The following is a 16,978-nucleotide window of genomic DNA, read 5'->3' as shown; positions in this document are numbered from 1 at the left end:
AGAGAGTGTGAGTAGGCAGAGAGGCAGGCAGAGAGAGAGGAGGAAGCAGGCCCCCGCTGAGCGGAGAGCCCGACGCGGGGCTCGATCCCAGGACCCTGGGATCATGACCCGAGCCGAAGGCAGCGGCTTAACCACTGAGCCACCCAGGCGCCCCTATGGATACCTTTTTAAACATAAGTAACTTGCATTTATCTCTGTTTGAAAAGACAGGGAGATATGATTTGAAAACAATTTATGTCAGTATTAACAAATTTATTAAAATTAACATTTAACTCTATGAATTAAATGCTAGGTATTTAGGATGCTCTGTGCTTGGAGATACAAAGGTGGTACTAAAAGAAAGTAAAAGCTCGTTGTCATTTTTTCTAGAATGTTTTCCATAGTATTCTCTGCTATGCTGGGTTAAATTCCCTTCTATCCTTGTACTTACCATAATATGCTGAAATTATCAGTTTATTTGTTTCTCCTAATAATTATGAATTTTTTGAGGATAGGGGCCATGTCTTTTTCATTTGTTTATCCCCAGTACTTAGCAATTTACTGACTTAGCTCTGCTTGCCATGTCAGAAGTGGTTATGTTTGAGGTAGATTTTGAAAAAGTAAGTGCCTGTGATAAACCATTTTTAATTTAGGTTTACCTTGAATGAGATCCTTCATTCCCCTATAATGATGGATATACAAGGAGTTACTATACTGCAGAGTTGTTAATTTAATTGAGAATGTTTTTATTTTGCCTTTTCAAATGTGACCTCATTTTTAGAACACAGTACTGAGTTGTTCAGTTAAATGAATTAAACTTTTTTTTTTATTTGTCCCTTAAAGATAAAATTTGTCCGTAAAGTGATTGAACTCTACATGAGGGCCAAGGGGGAAGTTGATTTCACAGGGAGTGGGTAATTTTTTAAATTAGCAAATTGAATCAGGTGTTAAAGGATCCCTTAAGGTAGGTGTACAAATAACCAGAGTGTAGTGCTTTTGCTATGAAGTCAACTGGGACAACACGTAAAATATGCAAGGACCCGACGTTCTTTAAAAGGGATAGCAAGGGACGCCTGGGTGGCGCAGTTGGTTAAGCAGCTGCCTTCGGCTCAGGTCATGATCCTAGCGTCCTGTGATTGAGTCCTGCATCGGGCTCCTTGCTCGGCAGGGAGCCTGCTTCTCCCTCTGCCTCTGCCTGCCGTTCTGTCTGCCTGTGCTCGCTCCCTTCCCCCCCTCTCTGATAAATAAATAAAATCTTAAAAAAATAAATAAATAGGGGCACCTGGGTGGCTCAGTGGGTTAAGCCGCTGCTTTCGGCTCAGGTCATGATCCCAGGGTCCTGGGATCGAGTCCCGCATCGGGCTCTCTGCTCAGCAGGGAGCCTGCTTCCCTCTCTCTCTCTCTGCCTGCCTCTCTGTCTACTTGTGATCTCTGTCTGTCAAATAAACAAATAAAATCTTTTAAAAAAAAAATAAATAAATAAAAAAAGGGATAGCAAAATGTAATTTAGATCTAACATGTACTTTCCATCCCTAATTTACCCACAGATTATATCTCCAGTGTTCAATTATAAGTTGATCTGTTCTTTAGAATCACAGGATAATTAAGACAGTGACACTATAGGCTGGTGGCTTTCAACCTGGGACAGTTTTGCCTCCTTTTCCCAGGACACAGCAATGTCTGGAGATGTTTTTGGTTGTAGTGACTTGGTGGTGATAGTGGGTTGAAGCTAAAGATGCTGCTAAACTAAATATCCTAGACAGGACGAACCCAACCCTGACCCCCAGCACACAACAAAGGATCATCTGGCCCAAATTGCCAGTACTGCTGATGTTGAGAAACACTGCTTACACAATTGTCAGGTTCTCAGACCACTCTAAAAATCCCTACTTTAGGGCGCCTGGGTGGCTCAGTGGGTTAAGCCGCTGCCTTCGGCTCAGGTCATGATCTCGGGGTCCTGGGATCGAGTCCCGTGTCGGGCTCTCTGCTCAGCGGGGAGCCTGCTTCCTCCTCTCTCTCTCTGCCTGTCTCTCTGCCTACTTGTAATCTCTCTCTGTCAAATAAATAAATAATCTTAAAAAAAAATCCTTACTTTACCTGTAATAGTGCCCATGTACCCTATAACTGAAGCATAGTCCTAATAGTCCAGTTTCATTCATCACTTTAAGATTACCTTGTCTCCCTAGAAGAGTTTTCTTTAGGTTTCAACTAGATAGACTGAGAAGATGGCTTTCCTTATTTAGGAATAGGAGTAATTCTCTCATGGTATGGTAGAGGTTCTAGATATTAATGCCTCTGTTTATTTTTCTTAGCTTTTCATATGTGTCACTCTTTTGGGGTCTATAGGGTAGGGATTGCTTGGTATTTCAGTATTATGTTTAGAAGGTAAATACTTTTATTAAGCCTTTTAAAACTTGAGAATATTTAATTAATATATTGATTTCTTCAACAAATACACATTTATGAATAAGTGTTAATATAACAAGTATTAAGACTTTTTTGTGCTGTGTAACTAATTCACTTTGATTTTAATAGGATCAGGAGCAGGTCTGGGGAAAATAATCCAGAGATTTCCACAGAAGGACTGGGATGATACACCTTTTCCACAGGGAATTGAATTGGTAAGTTGGTGTTGCTTCATTGTGCTTTTATAGTGATACTTTTCTTTTTATGCTACATTTATGGTTCTATTTATTTTATAGTTACTGTTAAATAATCTGGTGATTTAACTGTAACATGTTACTAGAAATAATCCTACTGTCCTCAAGTACAGTATCCTTTGAATTTATTGATTCTGGAATGCCTCTTTTGCTATTCTTTTCTCTTTTGAACTTCTTTGTAATATTAAAGAAGAAATTGATGATCTTTATGTAAATGGAAGCTGAAAAATTCCTGACTTGTTAGTTAAAATCTTAGCCTAGTGGCTTCATTGGTAGTGTGTCACTAACAAATACTTAACAAAGGTATTTTGCAATGACTATAAAGTTTTGTTCTCAAACATAGTGGAGTGTGGATATGTGTATATGTGTGTGTCTATATGTATTTATATCGTGTGAGTGTATACACACACACACACACACATACACACATGAGAACTTTTCTCTAAAGCAGTTCTTGTTAAGATAACATTTGGTATGATTTCATAGTGAAGAGTGTAGGCTCTGGAGGTGACTGTCTGGGTGGAAATCCCAGCTGTATGGTATGACTTTAGTCGAGTTACTTAACTTCTTTGAGCAGCAGTGTCCTCATCTATAAAATGAGGATAACGACAGTACCAATCTCATAGGGTCTTATAAAGATAAAATGGGAAAAAATATACAGAATGCTGAGAACAATGGTTTCCATTAAGTAAGTGCTCAGCTAATGAGGTAGCTTGTTGATGATGATGATGATGATTGCTATCATTGTTGCTTGCTCGACATGTTGCAGCATCTCCCCTTTCTCCCCAGCCCCTGCAGCAGAATTGTTCATTCTCTTGTTATCATGGGTCTGAAATGCCCAGTAGGAATAAAACTGATGTTGAAAACTGGGAATTTTCTCATTCTAGCTAATGACTGTACATTTCTGCTTATAGAGGATAAAAGATACATTGTCGAATGCTTAATTTGTTATAACCCAACTGTATAAAGAGAGCTCTGTGTTCTGTAGAAACACAGAGAGGGCAAATCTTGAAGTTTGGTATTAAAAATGGAGAAAGAGAGCACCTGTGTGGCTCAGTTGGTTAAGCGACTGTCTTTGGCTCAGGTCATGATCCTGGAGTCCCACATCGGGCTTCCTGCTTGGCAGGGAGTCTACTTCTCTCACTGATCTCTCTCCTCTCATGCTCTCTCTCTCTCAAATAAATAAATAAAATCTTTTTTTAAAAAATGGGGAAAGAATGTGAGGATCTCAGGAAAAGTAACTTTCTGGAGAGCTCCTTACTGTAGTCCTTTCTCTTCTCCCCCACATGCATACATATACTTGTAATTGGTCTTATGAATAAGCAGGTATTTGCGCTAATAAAGCTTTTAAGCCCTGCTTCAGCATCCTTTCTAGTGATGACTGAAAGGGGAAAATTTTGGTGCTGGGGACCATTGAAAAGTTTTTCGTGAGTTCTCACAGAGTGTGGAGGAATGTAAACTACATCATTTTGACAGTGTGAACAGTAAACCACTGTTGTATGTTTCAAGAACAACAGACATTATTGGGGCTATTTAGCTATGACTGGGAAGGGGTTATTCTTGTGTTTTGAAATGGATACCCTGATGTGTCTGGTGTTTTTCCTATACGGAGGGAGAGACACATACTGATTTCACTACCTAGTAAATGGTATTTTTCCCTTGTGTGACAGACACGCCCATGTTCAGGTGCTCTCAGTGTATCTCCAGTAACAAGTAGAGTCATGTGCCACTGACTGGTGAAGTGGAGGAGCTAAGAGGTTGACAGAACTTTTCCTCATCTAAGATTTTCCTAGATGACCTCTTGACTGATTCTTAGCAAAGCATTTCAAGTTGGGTTTTGTTTTGTGGTTTTTGTTTTTTTTTTTTTTGGTGTTGGGTTAATATTTAAAAAGTATTTGATCTGCTGGATTACGTTGGAAATTGTTTTTCTTTTTAAGTTTTTCATCATTGAATAGCAATTTTGATACTCTTAATATCTGCTGTGCTTTGTCAAATACAAAATAAATCTGTTGATCTAACATGTATTAAAGCCCATTTTAAAAATATAATAGACTCATTAACTTAAATTTTTGTTGTCTTTTTATTATTTATTGTTTGTGCTATGCTTGATGCGTTGGGAGCATGTAACTGTTCTGCACTTGAATAATAATTTGAATAACTGCGAGATACTGTGTAACTTAAAGTAACTCCTGTCGTATCTAGACCAGATATAAGCCTGATAAAATTTTAGTCTAGTTGGAGGTGATCTGGCTCAGTCCGTAAGTGTTTGTTTGTTTGTTTGTTTGTTTATTTATTTAATTTTCACAGAGAGAGGGAGAGAGAGCACAAGCAGGGGGAGCAGCAGGCAGAGGGGTAGGGAGAAGCAGGCTCCTCACTGAGCAGGGAGCCTTTTGCGGGGCTTGATCCGAGATTTCTGGGATCATGACCTGAGTTGAAGGCAGACACATAACTGACTAAGCCACCCAGGCACCCCCCCGAAGTGGTTCGTTGATTCCAGGGTGATTGTGACCCTATGTTTATGGCGGTTTGGGGGGGGGTCATTTTAGCCCTTCCAAAGTAGTGTCACAACTTTTAGCATATAATGTTAATATTAATATCTAACAGTTGCATTGGATTGATAGATTTTGATGAACTCACATAAATTGGTTGAATAGTGGTAGTCTATCTAATTTACAATAGGTAAACTGAGGATTAGGAAGCTAAAACAAATTCACTAAGCTCTAATAGCTAAGAAGTATCAGAGCTAGGTTTTAAACCCACTACCGCATGAAGTAGTGACTCTTAGTCTCAGCCACAGTCTCAGAATATTCTGAGAGTGACACTTTAAACTATATTTATATTTTAGCGTAAGGGCAGGATCTGAAAACAGGGTTCTATAATGTTGAAGACCTGAGGTTCAGAAATGTTAAGAGAATGCTGTGTTGTATAGAAACCAACTTCACATGTTTATTTTGCCTGAGGACAAATATGGATTCAGAGTATAATACTGAAATTATTTTCTATTGTCATCTCTCCTCAATCAGCATATATTTGTTGTATGTAAGTTCTGATACAAGTTATTGTGTTTAGCCTGAAGATTAAACTTTATGACTTGTGGGAAAGGACTTTAGGTATCCATTCACTAATAAGTAAAAACCCAAATTTAATTTAGAGGATGCTGAATTTGTTCCTTCTGTTTTTATGTAAAGAATTTCCTTTTTGGGCACCTGGATGGCTGAGTCAGTTAAGTGTCTGCCTTCGGCTGAGGTCATGATCCCAGAGTCCTGAGTCCCAGGTCAGCTCCCTGCTCGGTGGGGAGTCTGCTTCTCTGCCCCTCCCCTGGCTCCTGCTCTCTCTCTCTCTTTCTCTCTTTCTCTTGCCCTTCCCCCTTCCCACCTCTTGTCTCTCTCTCTCTCAAACAAATAAAATCTTTTGTAAAAAATTGCCCTTTTTTCCCTTTCATCTATTGAGAAATGCTGAACTTAATTTGGATGGATTTTAAAAATAAAAATATGAAAATAAGCTAAACCAAACATAATGACTACTTTTCCAATTCTGGGATATTTTTATCTTTTTCTCGTGCTTTTTAGGCACACATGAAAACCACAGACAGTCATATAAATAAAGTTACAGTTAATTTTAGTAACAATATTTCAAAGAAAATGTAAGAATTGTTTTGCAGAGGAATTCTATGGCTAACAATCTATTTCTGATTATGGGATGAAGTATTTTTATTGGCTAGGGTTTGGACATAAGCAAAATAGTATTGTTCTGGCACTAGCTCTTTTTAAAGATGCCCAGTCTCAGAAGTGAATCCTTATTATTCAGAAAATTTTATTCCATATTCTTCACTGGAATGCCTGCACTGAGGCATTTGTAGAACTATCTGATTTTTTTAGAAGACTAAAGTAGTATGATAAAAAAAAAATGTGGCTTGAGTAAAAGAGTAATAAATGTTTAGATAGAATTTTAAGTTTCATGTTTGTAAAAAAGTAGTTGAGTTATTTATAGACTTAGGGATTTGACCACCATCAGTATGAATCCAGTTTTTTGTAACTGTGAGTATAGGTTGGAAAAAAGAGGAAAAAAATAGTGTATGCAACATTCTGCAGTTTTAACAAAGAAGTAGTCTTAGTGTATGGGCTATTATTTGTGCAGAGAAGTTGGTAGAAGAGCATGTAATGCTCTAATTCTTTAAGCCATTTAGAATGCATCAAGCATAACAAATGGGATAGCAGCTGTCCTTTTGACCAAGATATAAGTCCTGGGTGGTCAGGGAACTGAGTGTAGAAAAGAACGAAGAGAATATTCGCCCTTTTTTTGTAGAGGAGTATATATGAAAGGAGAATGAGAAAGGTAGTGAGCATATTGGATGATAGGATCAAGATTCACAAAGATTTTAAAAGGCTGTAACTTAGGCTGTTAGTTAAGAAGATGAAATATATGGCAATAGGTAAAAATGTGGGTTTCTGCATGTGAGTATAAAAAGCCACCTGTATGAGCAATTATTTAGAATAAAGAAGGCAGGATAATTTGCCAGCCAGAGAGATTTGAGAAATACATGAAGACAGCTAAAAATAAAAAATATATAATCATAAAAGATACTTACAAAAGATATTATAGGTAGTGTCCAAAGCCTTTGTGCTGACATAGGGTACTTGGTGAAGAATTCAGTTTTTATTTTATTTTATTTAAATAAAAGATTTTATTTATTTATTAGATAGTGAAAAAGAGCATGAGAGCGGGTAGGGTCAGAGGGAGAAGCAGATACCATGCTGAGTGGGGAGCCCCACGTGGGACTCAATCCTGTGACTCTGGGATCATGACCTGAGCTGAAGGCAGACACTTAACAGACTGAGCTACCCAGGAGCCCTCAGTTTCTTTCTTTCTGGTTTCTTTCTTTCTCTGTCTTTCTTTCTTCCTTTCTTTCTTTCTTTTTTAAGATTTATGTATCTTAGAGAGCACATGTGCTGTGAGTTGGGGGAAGGGCAGAGGGGGAGAATCTTAAAGCAGATTTCCACTGAGCAAGGAGCCCATCGGGGGCTTGTTCCTCAGATGCACGAGATCAGGACCTGAGCCAAAACCAAGCCTAACTGACTGAGCCACCCAGGTGCTGCTGCTGATCATTTTAAAAGATGATATGAAGGGACGCCTGTGTGGCTCAGTGGGTTAAGCCGCTGCCTTAGGCTCAGGTCATGATCCCAGAGTCCTGGGATTGAGTCCCGCATGGGCTCCTTGCTCAGCAGGGAGCCTGCTTCTCTCTCCGCCTCTGCCTGCCTCTCTGCCTGCTTGTGTGCTCTCTCTCTCTCTCTCCTTCTCTCTGACAAATAAATAAATAAAATATTTAAAAAAAAATAAAAGATGATATGAAGAATTTGTGGAAGGGCTTTCAGTTTTGCATGGCTTTTAAAACATGCTAGGGACTACAAAAAGAACTTTTAAAGTTCTGTTCATGACAAAGCAAGTAGATATAAATGGAGGTTAAGCTGGTAAGTGGTGGTTTGAACTCACATTTTTGTTTTCTACTCCTAGACAGTTGTGCCTTTGAAGTAGTAAAACCACGAGGCAGGTTGGAACCTGATGTAGTCTAGAGCATGCATCTCTCTCAGCATCTCTGAAGTGGAGGATACTCAGTCTTAATGTTATTCTCACATTCCTCTATGCTCATTGAAGAGGCTTATTATCTTATACTAGACTTTCAGTTACTTATAATTCTCTTTATTTTACTGATGCATCGATAATCTCCATTATGCCGTAGAATCTTTCAGCTACCCAATCTCTGTGGTCTGCTACTTCAGTACTGCTTTCAGAGCCACCGTAGGGCAAGGTTCACAGCCCTAGAGAATTTCCTGAGGAAGATGTAGATCTACTTAGGCCTAACCTACTACAAATTCCCATTGTTTGCAAACAGCCTGGCCCTCTTTACTTCAGGGAGTGCTGCTGCTCTTCTGTCCTATAATTGTTGTGGTACTGCTATGGATTCTTCTACTCGTCTTAACTTCCAGTTCCTTTTTTGAGTCTTCTCTTTCCATTGATCCCAAGTATATTGTTAAGACTAGCTAAAAAAATCTTTTCTTGACTTTATCTCTTTTAGCTATTATCCTATTTCTCTGTTATAATATGTTTCAAAAGATTCTCCTTGATTTGCTCTCTCTGAGAGACAAGTGTGGTACAGTGGAAAGAATATGGCATCAAGAATTAAAACTTTGAAAGTTCATTTACCCTTTCTGATAATATTACTTCTTCTAAGGGCTATTATCAGGTGATTGTTAATATTTTAATATGCTGTAGTATTATGATTTCTTGCCATCTACTGTCAGCTCATCACCCATCTTACTCACATCTCAAGGGTTTATTCTGAAGTGTAGTTTATGTCTTTCCCATTCTGAAATTACAAAGTTGAAGTTTTTAATATTTTCTTATTTCATGAAGGTAATAATAGCTGTTATGATAGATAAACCTTGAGATTTTTGTGGCTAGCATGATAAGAAGTGTGGCTAGCCACTTCTTACACTCATGAAGTCTAATTAGTGGCATGGGATAGATGGGTATGGGGTTTACCATCTTCAGAGTGTTATTCTCAAGGTCATCTTGGGTATTGCCACTGACAGAGTGGTAAGAGAAAGCATGGAGGATAGGGTTGACTTTCATGGGATAGGCCTGGGAGGGTGTGTGCGTCACTTCCTTCGATTTATCAGAAGTCAGTAATGTAGCCCCCCACCCTCTTAACTATAATGGGAGTTTAATCGGCAAATAAAGCCTAGATATGTGCCTAGGAGAAAAGTGAAACATTTAGTGAACAGCTAGCTTTTCTCTACCACAGTGTTCTTGCTGAATTTGAATGTCTTTTTCCTTATCGTAATTCTCCTTGACTGTTTTATTTTGTGACATCGCTAATATTTAGTCTTTGTGTCAGTTCCTGGCTCTGAGCTCCTGAAACTCTTGGAATTTACTATTCTGTCTTTTCTATGCTAATGATTGGTTTAGTGGACCCTAGATTGCTTCAGGAACCAACCCTGTGAATAGAAGTTTGGAAATTTCAGCCCTCCCTAGGGAAGGATGAGAAGCTGGAGACCACCAGCAGCCAATGATGTAATCAGTCTTGACTACCTATTAAAATTTACCATAAAAACACCTAAATGAAAGGGTTCAGAGATCTTCTGTATTGGTGATATGGTGGGAAGGTAGTGTCTTTCAAGAAGGTATGGAGGCTCTGAAGGTCCCCCTTCTCCATACTTTGCCTAGTACTTCTATTTGGTTGTTCCCCAGTTGTATTCTTTATAATAGATTGATAAATAAAAATACTATTTTATTGAATTCTCTTTTTCTAACAGATTATTGAACTTGAGGCAGAGGTGGTATTTTGGATTTGTATTCTGCATGCAGAAGTGGATAAGCTTAGGGACCCAGTTTGCAGCTATTATCTAAAGTGAGGGCATTCTTGTGGAACCTGAGTCCTGAGCCCTTGACCTGCAGAGTCTATGCTAACACTGGGAGATAGTGTCAGAATTCTTGAATTGTTGGACACCTAGTTGTTATTGGAAAAAAAAACCCATGCATTTGGTGTCAGACAATGTACAAGACAGTCTTCATCATGCTAATTTGATGAACAAATTTCAGAGGGTTTGTTTCATATATATACATACATATTTGTGGTACATTTTCTTTATTTATCCATTGATGGATACTTAGGTTGCTTCCATATTTTGGCTATGGTAAATAATGCTGCAGTGAACACAAGGGTACATATAACTCGTTGAATTTTTTTTTTTTTTAAGATTTTATTTATTTATGGGGTGCCTGGGCGGCTCAGTGGGTTAAAGCCTTTGCCTTTGGCTCAGGTTGTGATCCCAGGGTCCTAGAATTGAGCCCTGCATTGGACTCTCTGCTCAGCGGGGAGCCTGCTCCCCACCTCCCCATTTGCCTCTCTGCCTACTTGTGATTTCTGTCTGTCAAATAAATAAAAATTAAAAAAAAAAGATTTTATTTATTTATTTGTCAGAGAGAACACAAGCAGTGGAGTGGCAGGCAGAGGGAGAAGAAGGCTTCCTGCTGAGCAGGGAGCCAGATGTGGGACAATCCCAGGACCCTGGGATCATGACCTGAGCTAAAGACAGATGCTTAATTGGCTAAGCCATCCAGGCATCCCTTGAGTTGGTGTTTTTGTTTTCTTTGGATAAAACCTGAAAGTGGAATTACTGGATCGTATGGTAGTTCTAGTTTTAATATTTTGAGGAACCTCCATACTGTTTTCGACAGTGGCTGCACCACTTTGCATTCCCACCAATAGTGACCAAGGGTTCCCATTTCTGTACAGCCTCACCAACACTTATTTTTTTCAGAGTAGCTAATTTGACAGGTGTGAGGTAATATTACCCTGTGGTTTTGCATTTCCCTCATGATTAGTGATGTTGACCATCTTTTCATATGCCTGTTGGAAATCTGTACGTCTTCTTGGAAAAAGAATGTTCAAGTGCTCTGCCATTTTAAACATCAGGTTGGTTGTTTTTGGTATTAAGTTGTATAACTTTTTATGTATTTTGAATATTAATTTCTTATCAGATGTATGATTTGCAAATATCTTCTATTCATTAGGTTGCCTCTGAGTTTCGTTGATGGTTTCTTTTATGTGTAAAAGCTTTTTTATTATTTTTTGTTAACATGTAATGTATTACTTGCTTCAGGGATACAGGTCTGTGAATCATCAGTCTTACACAATTCCCAGCACTCACCACAGCACATACCTTCCCCAGTGTCCATCACCCAGCCATCCCATCCCTCCTCGCCACCAGCAACCCTCAGTTTGTTTCCTGAGATTAAGAGTGGCTTATGGTTTGTCTTCCTCCCTGGTCCCATTGTTTCATTTTTTCCTTCCCTACCCCCACAGCCCCCCACTCTGCCTCTCAAATTCCTCATATCAGAGATATCATATGATAATTGTCTTTCTCTGATTGACTTATTTTGCTTAGCATAATATCCTCTTTTTAGTTTGATGTAATCCCATTTGTTTCAACTTTTGTTGCCCTTCCCTGAGGAGACTGGTCCCTCCAAAATATTGCTAAGACAGTGTCCCACAGCTTATGGCCTGTGTTATCTTATAGGAGTTTTATGGTTTCAGATCCTACCTACAAATCTAATTCATTTTCTTTTTTTTTTCTTTTTTTAAAGATTTTATTTATTAATTTGACAGAGAGAAATCACAAGTAGACGGAGAGGCAGCCAGAGAGAGAGAGAGAGGGAAGCAGGTTCTCCGCTGAGCAGAGAGCCTGATGCGGGACTTGATCCCAGGACTCTGAGATCAAGACCCGAGCCGAAGGCAGCGGCCCAACCCACTGAGCCACCCAGGCACCCTCTAATTCATTTTCAATTTATTTTTGTACATGGTGTAAGAAAATGGTCCAGTTTCATTCTTGTGCATGTGGCTGTCTAGTTTTCCAGCTCCATTTGTTGAAGAGAGTGGGTATTTTTGCCTCCTTTGTTATAGATTAATTGACCTTGTAAGCATGAGTTTATTTCTGAGCTCTCTATTCTGTCCCGTTGATCTATGTGTCAATCCTTGTGTTTTTTCTTGCTAGTACTATACTATTTTGATTACTATGTCAGTTTTCTTCGTGTGTGTGTGTGTGTGCCCATTTTATTTTCTCTGGAAGTGAATTTTAGTCATACCTCACACGACACAGAAAAATTAACCTGAAATAGATTATGGACTAACTGTAAAAGCTGGAACTAAAAGGTTTTAAAAGAGAACTTAAGAGAATGTCTTTGCAGTGTTTACTTAAGGAAAGACTTTAGATAGAACACCGAAAGCATGACTAAATAAAGTTTTTCTGGAGTACCTGGAAACCTTTGAAGTGGAATATATCATTATGCAAAAAAGGTGGATATTCAGATAGCAAGAATTCCCATTTTGTCTCATAGATTCCATGTGGATCTACAGAATTTAGATGCTACTTGAGCCTTCTGTTCTTTTTTTTCTCTTTTCTTTTAGTGAGGAGGAAGACATTGGAAGAAATGAGGGGACATGTAACAGATTACCTAGAAACTCAGGGCAAAGTTTTTTCAGGTGTTCTCTATGATTCTGAGCCAGATTTTATTCTTCAAGTCAGAAATTTGGATTCAAATATGTGGGGTGACTTTGACAATAGAATTTCTTAATTTTAATTGCTGTAGATGGTAGCCAACTTTAGATATGAAAACATTCTTATATGTGAAAGACTTCCATACTTTGTGGTATGGAAGAAAAAATAGTGAAATTTGGATTTTATTTATCTGTCTATATCAGTATCTATATATCTCTGTATAGATAAATAATTTAATTATAAATGACAACAGCTATTGAGAGAGAGAGCATCCATTTCCTAGGTCATATAATCTATTTTCAAAGGTGTACAAGGAATGATGTTTTCATATTATCTATCTCCCCAACCCTTAGCTTTTGGTGTAATCAAGTTCTTCTGTAATTTAGACATCTTATTTATTATATGGAATATGTTCAGATACTTTTGCTTGAGTTGGTATTATCTTTGAGTATTCATGTGGAACTTTGCAAGTTATAGATATTACTGTGCACGGTCATCTCCTTATGTTATAAATGAGCCAGTTTTAAAAAGTGAGGTATTTGGTGGCCTCTAGTGGTACTTATGTGTCTATAAAAAGTCACTAATATCACCAATATACAAAATTTTAGAGAGAAAGAGTTACTAAGGTGACAAAACACATATATGTGGATTTATCAAGGAAGAGTTTTTTTGATCATTGAGAACTAATATTTTATTAATCAGTTATATATTTGTCAATTATGAATCTGTCAGTGATGTGGTTGTCTCTACTAATTTAGAGCAAATTTTATCATCACTAGACTTCCTTTATTTTTCAGAAATGCATTGAGAGCTGCTTGGTGGCTCAGTTGGTTAAACGTCTGCCTTTGGCTCAGATGATGATCCTGAGGTCCTGGCATAAAGGCCTTCAGATCAACTCCCACTGAGCATGTAGCCCACTTCTCCCCTTGCTGCTCTCAGTGCTTGTACTCTCTCTCCCTCTGTCAAATAAATAAATAAAATCTTTAAAAAAAAAAAAAAGAAAGAAATCCCTTGAAATGATATACATGTATCTTTACTGGAAATAATTTCTATGTAGCTTGTACTTAGGAAGCAATAGTGTACTATTGAATTGTTCTGAGATGTGTCCATGCAGGGGGATGGTAAGAATAATTTCTGATGTCTCCTTAAATATAATAAAAGATAAAAATAGGTATCAGTATTTCATAAATTAATAATAAAGATAATAAGTCCTTAAGGTTTATTTATTTAAACAGCGAATTCTGGCTAACTTAAAGATAATTCAAGTTCAGCCAAGAATTGTCTGGAATCTTGGGGTGCCAGGGAGGCTCAGTTGTTAAGCATCTGCCTTTGACTCAGGTCATGATCTCAGGGTGCTGGGATCAAGCCCCACAACGGGCTTCCTGCTGGTTGGGAAGTTTGCGTCTCACTCTGCTACTCCCCTCCCCTGCTTGTGTTCCCTCTCTCTCTGTGTCTCTCTCTGTCAAATAAATAAATAAAATCTAAAAAAAAAAAAAAAAAAAAAAAAAGGAATTCTCCAGAATCTGAAATATATGTAGAAGTTGGGAAAATTTATATAAATTCAAGATTTGGAAAACTAAAGAGAAAACTGACAGTTTTAGGTAAGTTAAAATTTTTTAAGTGCTGAAATTAATCTGCCTTCATACTAAAAACAAGATACTGAAATCTAGAGATTTAATAAGTTGTCCAAGATCGTAAAGCTCCTAACTGTTGGCTGAGATGATAAAACCCTGGTCCTTTGAGTCTTTACTAAGGCCTTTTAGAAATTAAAATATTCTTTGTGTTAGTGGGGACAAACTCATTCTTTTTAAAAAGTTGTTTTTTTCCCTGCTACTTTAAAAAATGATTAAGTTAACAGGATAAGCCTTATTCTAATTAGGCTTAAGTGATATTAGAAAGACTTGAAAAATGTTTCAACATTAAAATCAGGAAAGTTTAATGATACAAATCTGTGGTAACTAAGGAGTTGGTATTTTTTATTTCCTCCAAAAAGAAACTGTTTTTATAAGAAATGCCTATCATACCTGTGAATTTGGGAATAACTTTGATTATGACAACTGTGGTATTCTAATGAAGTTAGATTGCACTATTGGTTTCATAACTGACAGAAAGATTTCATTAAGAGTATAGTAAGATCTTAGGGCACCTGGGTGGCTCAGTGGGTCAAGTCTCTGTCTTTGGCTCAGGTCATGAACTCAGGGTCCTGGGATTGAATCCCGCTTTGGGCTCTGTGCTCAGTGGGGAGCCTGCTTCCTCTGCCAGCCCCTCTGCCTACTTGTGATCTCTCTCTCTCTGTCAAATAAATAAATAAAATCTTTAAAGAAAAGAGAATATAGTAGGATCTTAAGTATTTTTCTCAAATCCAGTAGTATGTACTTTGGAGAGAAATAAACTAATATAAAACTTATATGAGATTGTTAGGTCCCTCCCAAAATGGGTCCGTAATTAAAGGAGCGAGACTGATAGAAAGCGAAGGTCAAGCAAATCTTTATTTCGCACCAGGCATCAAGAATCAAACTGACTGGCCAGGGCCATGCCTCTTTTTTTTTAAAGATTTTATTTATTTATTTGACAGAGAGAGATCACAAGTAGGCAGAGAGGCAGGCAGAGAGGCAGGCCGAGAAAGAGGAGGAAGCAGGCTCCCCGCTGAGCAGAGAGCCCGATACGGGACTCGATCCCAGGACCCCGAGATCATGACCTGCGCCAAAGGCAGCGGCTTAACCCAGGCATCCCAGGGCCATGCCTCTTAAAAGAGAGGGCGACCTTTCTCTGTTTCACAGACTAGCTTTTAAGGGCAAAGACCATGAGGTTGGGCCTGGCCACGCACAGGTGGCCAATGAAACTGTAACACACAGAGAAAGCTGCACAGTCATGCTAGGTGACCAATTGAATTACAGTTTACCCTAGTAGACATTTGAACCAGCCTATCACCTTGGTCAGAATTGGCGCCCAAAAGGTGCCCATACTCCTTGGTAACTAGGGAGACAGTATGCATCCCCCCACTGATCAGATGTCTTCACCTGGCCTGACCCACCCTTGTATTTGAGCTATGTTACCTAGGGCTGGTTTCCAGGACTTGTTTTTAAGTCCCCTGGGGGAAGGGGAACAGGGACAGTTTAAGGGTTAAACAACAAGGTTATTGTTTTAACCCTGATGGAAGCCTCTGCTAAATAGGTCCTTCCAGAGATGTGCCTTCAGTTTGTGAATTAATTGTGATTTACATTGGTCAAGGTACGCAGGCTTCCAGGCGGAAACAGCTTTTCCTGAGACTTCTGAGAGCTAATAAATAAGATGGAGTAGAGACCTGGATTCTTGTTTTAAATGTTTTACTTTCTGAAAGGCCAGAGAAGTAGAGGAAGAAACACTTCCCTGATGCCAAGTGATGCTGATCATCTCTATGTATGTCTGTTGACCATCTGTATGTCTTCTTTGGAAAAATGTTTATTCATGTTTTCTGTTCATTTCTTAACTAGATTATTTGTTTTTTGGGTGTTGAGTGTTATAAGTTTGAATAGATTTTATCAGATATGTCATTTGGAAATTTCTTATCCCATTCTGTAGGTTGCCTTTTCATTTTGTTGATTGTGTCCTTCATTGTGCAGAAGCTTTTTATCGTGATGAAGCCCCAGTAGTTTATTTTTTCTTTTGTTTCCTTTGCCGTGGAATGGTATCTAATAAGAAGTTGCTCTGGCCAGTCTCATAGAGGTTACTGCCTGTGTTCTCCTCTAGGATTTTGAGGGTTTCCTTTTTCACATTTATGTTTTTTCATCCATTTTGAATTTATTTTTGTGTAAGAAAGCAGTTCAGTTTCTGTTTTTTGCATCTTGCTGTTCAGTTTCCCAACAGTATTTGTTGAAGAGACTTTCTTTTTTCCCTTGGATAGTCTTTCCTGCTTTGTCAAAGATTGGTTGACCATAGAGTTGTGGGTTCATTTTTGGGTTCTCTATTCTGTTCCACTGGTCTATGTGTCTGTTTTTGTATCAGTACCATACATCTTGATCAGTACAGCTTTGTAATATAATTACAAAGCGCAGAATTGTGATACCTGTATTTCTGCTTTTCAAGATTGCTTTGGTTATTCAGGGTATTTTGTGGTTCCATACATATTTTAGGACTGTTGTTCTAGCTCTGTGAAAAATGCTGTTGGTATTTTGAAAGGCATTGTGTTAAATGTGTTGATTGCTTTGGGTAATATAGACATTTTAACAACATTTGTTTTTTTAATCAATGAACATGGAATGTTTTCCTATTTCTTTGTGTCATCTTCAGTTTCTTTTGTAA

General features: G+C 38.2%; 1 protein-coding gene across 1 annotated transcript in view; it reads left to right on the top strand.

Annotated features, from left to right (window-relative positions):
* Positions 1 to 16,978, top strand: part of SBF2 (SET binding factor 2) — a 415,224-nt gene that overhangs the window by 98,082 nt on the left and 300,164 nt on the right. The window contains exon 2 of the mRNA XM_082682393.1: positions 2,515 to 2,600. Coding sequence (XP_082538519.1) covers positions 2,515 to 2,600 — 86 coding nt within the window. The remainder of the gene's footprint in view (positions 1 to 2,514; positions 2,601 to 16,978) is intronic.

Source organism: Mustela nivalis (assembly GCF_964662115.1).
Source record: "Mustela nivalis genome assembly, chromosome: 9".
NCBI lineage: Eukaryota > Metazoa > Chordata > Mammalia > Carnivora > Mustelidae > Mustela > Mustela nivalis.
Note: the sequence above shows the minus strand (reverse complement) of the source record. Positions and strands in the feature narration are given on the sequence as shown.